Below are 12,009 nucleotides of genomic sequence, written 5' to 3'. Positions count from 1 at the left end.
GTCTTGCAAAAAATCAAGCACACGACCCTATCTTTTTCATTTTCTGAATTTTCTAGGTATATTCTGAAGTTTTTAAAAAAACAGGGTTTAATCAAATTCTACATTGTAGAAAAATTTTTGATCCCAATGTGCAGAACTTCCTTAAGACGTGGTCAAATTTTGACTTCTAGATTGTTAACAATAAAAATATCAACAACAGACTAATGGACCCAGGATAATCACAAGATTGTGCTCAGGTGAGCTAAAATTTGATAAAATACAGAACAGAAAAATTTATATTTATTTTTGACCTTTTTATTTTTTTACATTTTTTTTCCACAAAATATTCAATGTAAATAGCACAACATGGTAGCATATGTCCATTTGCACATATCACAGTCTTTGAACAGCAGTATAAATACATGTTATAAATATATATTTGAAAGTCATAAATAAATTGAATAAAACAAAACACAAATCATATAACCATACGAAATACCTTCAATGAAAACATACCATTAAAAATATAAATAGTGTCTGAAAATGATATGATTAATTCTGTCATTTCAAGTAGAAATGCAAGTCGTGAAAAACTGAACTAAAACTAATTAAATTTAAATGTAACTTTTTTGTCTATTTCTGAATATCTAGCAATGGACTTCTTAGAATGTTTTGTTGAAATATCAGTTTTTTATACCTTTGATATGTGTGTCCATAAGGGCTCTTTAACCAAACTGAATACTGTCATTAAGGTACTGTATTAAGTAAGGACAATCAGCAAATTACATTTTTTCTCCATATGCTATTTCAGAATTCTCCAGTATTTACAGAAAGCCATGCTGTATTTACATGCAAAGAATGCCCAGTTCTCGAACTAAAATATTATGTAACCTAACAGAAACGGATGACAGTCATTACAGTTCCACTACCTTATATAGCTTTCCCTTCAATAATCTCTCTCAAAAAATATTATTTAAGATGAAGTCTCATCCTTAAGCAAATCTTCAAGAACTACCAAAGTGTAAAATTGTTGGTACCTCACTTTTTAAAAGGACTTGCCTCCAGATTAATGTAGCCGCCTGAAAAATGTCAGACTAACACAAATTAAAAACAAGAGCACCGCCTTGCGGGTGCTGACGCTCATCTGATTTTTTTTGTATAATAGAAATATTGTCCTACCCATGATTTTCTAAGTCTAAAAAGGGCCATCACTCTTGCAAAAAGTAGGATAGAGTTATGTTTCTTGATGTACAGTGTCCACTTATGATGGTGAAAAACTGTTGCAAGTTTTAAAGCAATAGCTTTGATAGTTTATGAGAAAAGTTGACTTAAACATAATATTCAACCAAGAAAATGATTTTTCTAAGTCCAAAAGGGGCAATAATTATTGCAAAAAGCAGGATGGAGTTATGTTGCTTGCTGCACAGGGTCAGCTTATGATGGTGAACAAGAGTTGCAAGTTTTAAAGCAATAGCTTTGATAGTTTAAGAGAAAAAGTTGACCTAAACATAAAACTTAACCAAGAAATCTGATATTTTCTAAGTCCAAAAGGGGCCATAAATCTTGCAAAAAGCAGGATGGAGTTATGTTTCTTGCTGTACAGGGTCAGCTTATGATGGTGAACAAGTGTTGCAAGTTTTAAAGGAATAGCTTTGATAGTTTAAGAGAAAAAGTTGACCTAAACATAAAACTTAACCAAGAAATCTGATATTTTCTAAGTCCAAAAGGGGCCATAAATCTTGCAAAAAGCAGGATGGAGTTATGTTTCTTGCTGTACAGGGTCAGCTTATGATGGTGAACAAGTGTTGCAAGTTTTAAAGGAATAGCTTTGATAGTTTAGGATAAAAGCTGACCTAAACATAAAACTTAACCAAGAAAACTGATTTTCTAAGTCCAAAAGGGGCAATAATTCTTGCAAAAAGCAAGATGGAGTTATGTTTCTTGATGTACAGGGTCTGCTTATGATGGTGAACAAGTATTCCAAGTTTCAAAGCAAAAGCTTTGATAGTTTAGGAGAAAAGTTGACCTAAACATAAAGCTTAACCAAGAAATCTGATATTTTCTAAGTACAAAAGGGGCCATAAATCTTGCAAAAAGCAAGATGGAGTTATGTTTCTTGCTATACAGGGTCAGCTTATGATGGTGAACAAGTATTCCAAGTTTCAAAGCAATAGCTTTGATAGTTTAGGAGAAAAGCTGACCTAAACATAAAACTTAACCAGGCAACGCCGACGCCGACGCCGACAACCGCTCAAGTGATGACAATAACTCATCATTTTTTTTCAAAAAATCAGATGAGCTAAAAAAAAGAAAAAGTGTCAGGAGTATGACTCACCATAAAGATCACTGCTTCTGACAAGTATTTTATTTATTAAGAATGATTTTAGTAACAGCCAAATTTCTGTTATTTTAACATAAACATAATTGTGTTCAGCTGTAATGCTTCCAAAATTAAAGTAATTGTAACCAGCTGTTATGCTTCCTTAAAGTAATTATAATCAGTGTTATGCCTCAATTAGTAACGTATTTGTAATCAGCTGAATTTCTTTGACCATTAAAGTAATTGTTATCAGCTGTAATGTATACATTATTAAGGTAATTGTAATAAACTTTTATGCATCCATAATCTATATAATTGTAATTAGCTGTAATGCTTCTACTATTAAAGTAATTGCAATCAGCTGTGATGCTTCAATCACTAACATAGTTCTCATCAGCTGTAATGCTTCCATCATCAAAGTAAGTGTTATCAGGTGTAATGTCTCCAACACTAAAGTAATTATAATCAGCTGTAATGTCTCCAGCACTCAATTAATTGAAATCAGCTGTAATGCCTCCAGCACTCAAGTAATTGAAATCAGCTGTAATGCCTCCAGCACTCAAGTAATTGAAATCAGCTGTAATGCCTCCAGCACTCAACTAATTGTTATCAGCTATAATGCCTCCAGCACTCAACTAATTGTAATCAGCTGTAATGCCTCCAGCACTCAGGTAATTGTAATGGTAATCAGTTGTAATGCTTCCATCGTTAAAGTAATTGCAACAAATGATAACAGAGGAATGCTAATGTAATGTGTACATGTTTTACTAAAGTAATAGCAATTTTATCAATACATTGTTACAATTATCACCAAAAATATAGTGTAATTGTCTAGATTTGACTAGAATGAAGTGTTTCTCTAGTAGCCAAAGTATGAAGGAACTTCATCATTACTGTATTGTACACATTCCACATGTCGCATCATCTTCTGTGCAGAGTTCCTGAAAACAAAACATTATATTGTTCTAAATAAGATAATGCACACTTTTCATTTAAAGGAGACTAACTTGGAAAATCCCTTAGATTTTACCTATATGGCCAACCAAAATCTGTTTTCACTTGATGGTTACTTATTTTTGCTTCCACCAATTTACATTCGTATTATGTACTTAACTAATTTCCTCTTATTTAGTCGGAAGGTTTTCTTTGTGTGATTCATTTATACTTCATTACAGCTGTGAAGGTATCAGCACTAAAACAAGAGCTGTTTGTGAAACACATATGCTCCCTATGATGGCAGGTCCCATTTTCAGTCCCAATACCACTATGACCTTGACCACTGACCTATTGATCCCAAACAAAATAGGGTAAATTTAGTTACCACAGGCAATCATGTAATAAAGTCTGATGACTGTATATTAAAGCCTTTCTAAGTTATTGAACAGAAACCATTTTCAGGCTCCATGTCACTGTCCCCTTGACTTCTGACATACTGGTCCCCAAATAATACATATTAATAGGAGACCTTCAGATTCTACTGACCACAGGCTATCATTCAATGAAGTTTGAGGACTTCAGGCCAAATTGTTCTTTGGTTACTGAGCTGAACAGTTTTTAGTCTTGAGGTTGCTGTGACTTTGTCCTTTGACAAACTGACCCAAAATTAATATAATAGACATCTACTGACCAGATGAAATCATCCTAAAAAGTTTGAGGACTGTAGGCCAAAGCATTTTTTTTTATCAAGCAGAAACCATTTTCTGTCTTAAGGACATTGTGACCTTGACCTCTGACCTACTGATGACCAAGACAAAAGGGGTCATGTACTAACCACAGACAATTACTCTTTGAAGTTTGACAACTGTAAACCCAAATGTTCTATGCTATTGTATCTGAAACCATTATCAGTTTCAAGGTCACTGTTACCTTGACCTTGTCCTACTGTCACAAAAACACCATGGGTCACTGACTGACCACAGACAGTCATCTTAAGAAGTTTGAAAACTGTAGGCAAAAATATTTTTCTGTTATTGCGCAAAATCCGTTTTCAGTCTCAAGATAATTGCAACCTTGACTTTTGATCTACTAATTCCTGAAACTATATGGGTCATCTACTGATCACAGGAAATCCACCTATGAAGGTTGATGATTGTAGGTCAAAGTGTTCTTTAGTTATTTAGCAGAAACAGTTTTCAGTCTCAGGGTCATTGTGACATTAAAAGTGAATTAAGCATGCTTTTTCTCAACAAGAGCACCGCCTTGCGGGTGCTGACGCTCATCTGATTTTTTTTTTATAATAGAAATATTGTCCTACCCATGATTTTCTAAGTCTAAAAAGGGCCATCACTCTTGCAAAAACCAGGATAGAGTTATGTTTCTTGATGTACAGTGTCCACTTATGATGGTGAAAAACTGTTGCAAGTTTTAAAGCAATAGCTTTGATAGTTTATGAGAAAAGTTGACTTAAACATAATATTCAACCAAGAAAATGATTTTTCTAAGTACAAAAGGGGCAATAATTATTGCAAAAAGCAGGATGGGGTTATGTTGCTTGCTGTACAGGGTCAGCTTATGATGGTGAACAAGAGTTGCAAGTTTTAAAGCAATAGCTTTGATAGTTTAAGAGAAAAAGTTGACCTAAACATAAAACTTAACCAAGAAATCTGATATTTTCTAAGTCCAAAAGGGGCCATAAATCTTGCAAAAAGCAGGATGGAGTTATGTTTCTTGCTGTACAGGGTCAGCTTATGATGGTGAACAAGTGTTGCAAGTTTTAAAGGAATAGCTTTGATAGTTTAGGATAAAAGCTGACCTAAACATAAAAGTTAACCAAGAAAACTGATTTTCTAAGTCCAAAAGGGGCAATAATTCTTGCAAAAAGCAAGATGGAGTTATGTTTCTTGATGTACAGGGTCTGCTTATGATGGTGAACAAGTATTCCAAGTTTCAAAGCAAAAGCTTTGATAGTTTAGGAGAAAAGTTGACCTAAACATAAAACTTAACCAAGAAATCTGATATTTTCTAAGTACAAAAGGGGCCATAAATCTTGCAAAAAGCAAGATGGAGTTATGTTTCTTGCTATACAGGGTCAGCTTATGATGGCGAACAAGTATTCCAAGTTTCAAAGCAATAGCTTTGATAGTTTAGGAGAAAAGCTGACCTAAACATAAAACTTAACCAGGCAACGCCGACGCCGACACCGACGCCGACGCCGACAACCGCTCAAGTGATGACAATAACTCATCATTTTTTTTTCAAAAAATCAGATGAGCTAAAAATCACACGGTCAATGATTACGACACAATAACTCATATGTCTGACCTAGTAACATATTTATGGTCATTATAATTCTACACAGAAGCTCGTGCAAATATTCTAACCAATCAAAATCTTAGATACTGAGTGAGGTAATAAAATTTTCTAATTATAGACTAGGTTACGATGCGCTAAAATTATAATACTGAATAGATTCTGAACAAGATAACTTAAACGCCAATAATCCTTCACTTTTTTAAATAAGAGTTGTCCTCTAATCACATGTTTTTATTATGATTATTATTATTGAAATGTGAATCTCATGTTTATGTTACTGGATGTACATACTGAGAATTTAATAATAAACTTGAAACTTGACCCTGACCTTTGACAAACTTACCCTCGAAACAATAGGGTCATTTAATAATCAGGGGTACTAGTCCTATTAAGTTTGACTAGCATGAGACCAAGCATTCTCTAGTTATTGATTAGGAGCCAAACAGACAAGCAGCTGATAGACTGGCCAACAATGCGCAAAACAATAATATCCCATCTTCTTCAATAGTGGACATATAAATATTAACCCATGTAACGGATGAACCTCAATTTACTTGTAATTTTTATAGTTTTTTTCTTCTTTTAATTTAAATATAAGTATAAATGCTATATTTTGCCTCAGTAATGCATTTAAAATGCATTTAAAATCTGATATCAAATAAAAAGAATTTAACTAACTCTACATCATACTTACAAAATATCAACAAAGATTTTATATTCTTAGTACTAGTATTTTCTAGATATTGCTGTTTTACAAAATTTCAAATTGGGATGGTCATAGTAAGGTATGTTTCTTTAAACAGCTGAGAAAATATCTGAAAACTCATTAGAGAAGTCATAGATTCTGACTTGCAATTTTTCTTTTTTGTTGAGTAACTTTGGTTTAAAGGTGCATGCCTCCAAGTTTTTGACATTTTTTTTTTTCTCTTGAAATTTAGAAATGCTTTATTTCTAATAGGGATCTAACTCCTGTGTCATGGGTTTATTGTTTCTTAAAGGTAAATCTCTTAAGAAATATACAATAAGTGAATAATGTCATAAACATAAATAAATTATTTGTTTTATTTATTTTTCCTTTTTTTGTAATTATGCTCTTCCCACCCATTAACGTGAAAGGTTATTTTGTTTTATTTCTATACATTTTTTGTTTTTAAATTTGCATTAGATGGATATTTGTAAATTTATGCTTGACCTTGTCTGCATAACCAAATCAATTTTTAAAAATACTTATAGTGGAATTCTGATTTTTTTTTATCACTAAGTGATCACAAATAAATATATATGATCAGATGTTAAAACTTTTGAACAAATCTGTAACTTGACCAAAAATCTGATCAACCACCTTTAAGCTGGTGTTTTCAACTAATAATATGCAAGTTTTGCCCTTTGTTTATAAAGCTGAGGCTTTGTTTATATATTTTGAACTTACTTTGATACACCTTTGCAGTACATTAAGGTCAACATCTTTAACTTCTTACACCCTTTCCGTAGATACTTCAAAGCTTTGTCCCTGTGAAAGATAAATAAAACTTGTCTTAAAATAACTCACTTTACAAATGACTGTACTCTAAAATAAGATTAATTTCAGTTTGTACGTCATTGACAAAATCTGCAAAATTTATTTAAGTATGATTAGAATTCTTTGAAACTACACATAACATTGAGTGAGAAAAATTACATCAGCATGTGTAGGGTGATTGTATCATTCATTCTCGGCTATAAGACAGATCACTCATAAGACGGGGGTCCTTAATGAGGTCTTTACATCCACATGAAAGCATTTTTTGGACAAGGCTTATATCAACTGTATTTTCATATATTAAGTAATATCAACTATTCTTTTAATGATGTTAAGATATAGAATTAAATATAGTTTTAGCCACACATGCACTGTTACCTGAAACAATGCCTAACAATCCATGTTTTCAGTAAGAAGATTTTTGTGATGTCTTTAAATGTAGGACAACAAGAGCTCGTCGAACACGAAATGCCCCCCTTGATGCATTCAGTAATTGCACAAGGAACAGAAATTATATGCTCACTGTAAACAAAGTTCTACCATTCTGGTTTAATCTGACCTTGACCTTTAACCTATTAACCTAACAAGAGATTACAGAGTGATCTTGGCGCCATCCACTGAGCCATTTTTGAATGTTCCAAATTTCAAGACTAGCTCAAGGTCAAAATTAAGGTCAAACTTCATTTCGGTACAAAACAATGTGTATTTGGTCCAAATTTGAAAACTGTGGCTTGAGAAATGTGAAAGTAGGTCACTAGATCAATTTCAAGGTCAAAGTTCATTTCGGTAGACAGAACTATGCATGTGCTTCAAATTTGGAGGCTGTAGCTTGAGAAATGTGAAAGTAGGTAATACGTAAAAATCAATGTCAAATTTCAATTCAGAACACAAAAATATGCATGTGGTCCAAATTTGAAGCCTGTAGCTTCAAAAATGTGGAAGTAGGTCACTAGGTCAATCTCAAGATCAAAGTTCATTTCAGTATGCAAAATTATGCAAGTGGTTCAAATTTAAAGGCTGTAGCTTTAGAAATGTGAAAGTAGGTCACTAGGTAAATCTCAAGATCAAAGTTCATTTCAGTACACAAAACTATGCTTGTGGTTCAAATTTGAAGGCTGTAGCTTGAGAAATGTGAAAGTAGGTCACTAGGTCAAAATCAAGGTAAAATTTTATTTTGGAACAAAAAACTATGCATGTGGTCCAAATTTGAAGCCTGTACCTTCGAAAATGTGAAAGTATGTCACTAGGTCAATAACAAGGTCAAAGTTTTTTTCGGTACACAAACCTATGCATGTGGTCCAAATTTGAAGGCTGTAGCCACAGAAATGTGAAAGTAGGTCACTAGGTCAAGATCAAGGTCAACTCATGTCAAGGTTCATCTTGCCACTCAAAACTATACATGTGGTCTAAATTTGAATGATATAAGTTATGGACATGAAGATTCTTTTTTTTTTCCCTATATAAGTCTATATGAAACATGTGACCCCTGGGGCGGGGCCATATTTGACCCTAGTGGGATAATTTGAACAAACTTGGTAGAGAACCACTAGATGATGCTACATTACAAAATATCAAAGCCATAGTCTTTGTGGTTTGGACAAGAAGATTTTAAAGTTTTTCCCTATATAAGTCTATGTAAACCATGTGACCCCCAGGGCAAAGCCAAATTTGAACCCTAGGGGAATAATTTGAATATTCTTAGTAGAGGACCACTAGATGATGTCATATACAAAGTATCAAAGCCCTAGGCCCTGTGGTTTTGGACAAGAGGTTTTTCAAAGTTTTATTCTATATAAGTATATATAAACCATGTGACCCCGGGGTGGGGCCATATTTGACTCCAGGAAAATAATCTGAACAACCTTGGTAGAGGACCACTAGATTTTGCTACATACCAAATATCAAAGCCCTAGGCCCTATGGTTTTGGACAAGAAGATCAGAAACCGTTCAACTGTTCCTGGTCAATGTGACCTTGCCCTTTGACCTAATGACCTCAAAATCGATAGGAGTCATCTGCTGGTCATGGCCAACCTAACTATCAATTTTCCTGACACTAGGCCGAAGTGTTCTTGAGTTATTGCCTGGAAACCATTTTACTGTTCCTGGTCACTGTGACCTTGACCTTTGACATACTGACCTCAAAATCAATAGAGGTCATCTGCTGGCATGACCAACCTCCCTATCAACTTTCATGACCCTAGGCCTAAGCGTTCTTGAGTTATCATCCGGAAATTGTTAAACTGTTCAGGGTCACTGTGATCTTGACCTTTAACATACTGACCTCAAAATCAATGAGAATCATCTGCTGGTCATGATCAACCTCCCTATCAACTTTCATGATCCTAGGCCCAAGAGTTCTTGAGTTATCATCCGGAAACCGTTTTACTATTCAGGGTCACTGTGACCTTGACCTTTGACATACAGACTTCAAAATCAATAGAGGTCATCTGCTGCTGATGACCAACCTCCCTATCAATTTTAATGATCCTAGGCCCATGCGTTCTTAAGTTATCATCCAGAAACGGATTGGTCTACATTTCGACCGACCGACCGACATCTAAAAAACAATATACCCTCCTTCTTCAAAGGGGGGCATAATAACTTTTATATGAGCATGTTTCTAAAAAAACTCCAATAGTAATAGTAGGATTTTTTTTAAACTTTTGGGTCTGAATTTATCATAAACAGCGATTCTGATGAGGTGTTTTCCATTTTAAATCTCAGCCATATTGAACACAATATAATAATACATAAAGTTTCAATTTTGACTTGATGTGTTGACGGACTCACAGTTACACAACTATTACCACAAAAGCAGCATTTCCATGCAAAAACAAGAGCTGTCGCTATTAGTGACAAATGCCCCCGAAGCATGCCAAAGAATGCTATAGTTGTCTGCGCATGATAAATTAACTCATTATAGGGAACATTTGTGCGAAGTAATTTTAAAATCCCTTGATAAATGGCAAAGTTATGGATGAGACAAGAAACAGACCATGTTAACCTTTGACTTCTAAGTGTGACCTTGACCTTGGAGCTAGGGGTCTGGGTCTTGCGCATGACATGTCATCTCATTATAGGGAACATTTATGTCAAGTAATTTCAAAATCCCTTGATGAATGGCAGAGTTATGGACCGGACAGGAAACAGACCATGTTAACCTTTAACCTCTGTGACCTTGACCTTAGAGCTAGAGGTCTGGATCTTGCCCAAGACATGTCCTCTCATTATGGGGAACATTTATGCCAAGTAATTTCAAAATCCCTTGATGAATGGCACAGTTATGAACCACACGCAAAACAGACCCTGTTAACCTTTGACTTCTAAGTGTGACCTTGACCATGGAGCTAGGGGTCGGGGTCTTGCCCATGACACATTGTCTTATTATGGTAAACATTTATGCCAAGTTATTTCAAAATCCCTTCATGGATGGCAGAGTTATGGACCGGACACAAAACAGACCCTGTTAATCTTTGACCTCTAAGTGTGACCTAGACCTTGGAGCTAGGGATCTGGGTCTTGAGCACCTCACTTTGTCTCATTATGGGGAACATTTATGCCAAATTATTTCAAAATCCCTTTATGGATAGCAGAGTTACAGCCCAGACAAGAATACTCAGATGCAGATGGATGGACAGTGCGATTTTAATATGCACACCTTGGGGGCATAAAAATAATGTCAATTTTCTTCCCTGAAATTTTTGAGACAGAATTTTACACGGGAGAAAATACATTTTTGGCCATAAAATTTACATTTTTAAAGATATCTGAATTTAGAAAATTCCTGCTATCACCCCTAGGGAACTTTAGATTGATATATAACTTATATATGGATCTTGCAAATATAGAGTGTCAATTCACAAGAAAAACGTGGATCAATCAGTAGGTAAGCACCAAGAGTCTTGAAATTTAACTTGATATGCTCTACCATGAAAAGCTGAAAATTCATCACATGACCAGTATTGTGTCATTGTGTCTATAGGTCCATAAAAACAAACATATGAATTACTTACGTTATAAGTAAACAGCCACTAACGTCTAGCTGAAACAGGTAGTGGCACACCCCTGACAAGTATTGTATACTTAGATCTGTCACCTGAAAATTTACAGAAAATGCAGGACCAGATATTTTCTTTTATTCTGAATGTATTTTACTTACTGAGAAAGTCAATGTTAACTGGTAATTATGAAACGATAAAGCAGTCTTCAGAAAAGAAATACAGATGCTTTCTTGTTCAACAGTACTTAAAACTATAAACAATAAAGAAGGCAGTGTTGTTCATATTTTATCTAACCATAATGGTAGAAAGAAAAATGTGCTCTGTTCATTTATATGAGATTAAGCTTCTTAAAAAATGCAAATGTAGCAGACAAGTCCAGTGGACAATTATGAAAGGCTATATACAATACGTGAGAATACAAAATATAATGGAAAAATACACTTGACTTCCTCACAAATTTACATGTAAAACAATGTCTGAAATTATTATTTAAGAAAATACTTTTAACATTTTAAAGTCACTGATTAGGTGATACATACAAACCAGTTTACAGCCAGCTAGGCTAAGAAAACTGATAGAAAAAGAAAAATATTATCTTAACCATTTCAGCCAGCTAGGCTAAGAACATAGATAGTAAAGAAAAAATATTATCTTAACCAGTTTACAGCCAGCTGGGCTAAGAACATTGATAGTAAAGAAAAAAGTATCATCTTAACCAGTTTACAGCCAGCTAGGCTAAGAACATTGATAGTAAAGAAAAAATATCATCTTAACCAGTTTACAGCCAGCTAGGCTAAGCACACTGACAGTAAAGAAAAAATATCATCTTAACCAGTTTACAGCCAGCTAGGCTAAGAACATTGACAGTAAAGAAAAAAATATCATCTTAACCAGTTTACAGCCAGCTAGGCTAAGAACATTGAAAGTAAAGAAAAAA

The 12,009-nt window shown here is 34.3% G+C and overlaps 1 protein-coding gene across 15 annotated transcripts in view; it reads right to left on the bottom strand.

The window, feature by feature from the left end:
* Positions 1-267: 267 nt before the first annotated feature.
* Positions 268-12,009, bottom strand: part of LOC123528546 (dynein regulatory complex subunit 6-like) — a 65,216-nt gene continuing 53,474 nt past the window's right edge. For all 15 annotated transcript variants that reach the window (XM_053521656.1, XM_053521659.1, XM_045308316.2 and 12 more), the window contains 3 exons: positions 11,085-11,167; positions 6,981-7,061; positions 268-3,240 (listed from right to left, as the gene is read on the bottom strand). In XM_053521656.1, coding sequence (XP_053377631.1) covers positions 3,159-3,240; positions 6,981-7,061; positions 11,085-11,167 — 246 coding nt within the window. In that variant the 3' untranslated portion in view covers positions 268-3,158. The remainder of the gene's footprint in view (positions 3,241-6,980; positions 7,062-11,084; positions 11,168-12,009) is intronic.

The sequence above is a fragment of the Mercenaria mercenaria genome, chromosome 13 (genome assembly GCF_021730395.1).
Source record: "Mercenaria mercenaria strain notata chromosome 13, MADL_Memer_1, whole genome shotgun sequence".
Lineage (NCBI taxonomy): Eukaryota > Metazoa > Mollusca > Bivalvia > Venerida > Veneridae > Mercenaria > Mercenaria mercenaria.
The sequence above is the reverse complement of the archived record's forward strand: the minus strand, read 5'-3'. Positions and strand labels throughout refer to the sequence as shown.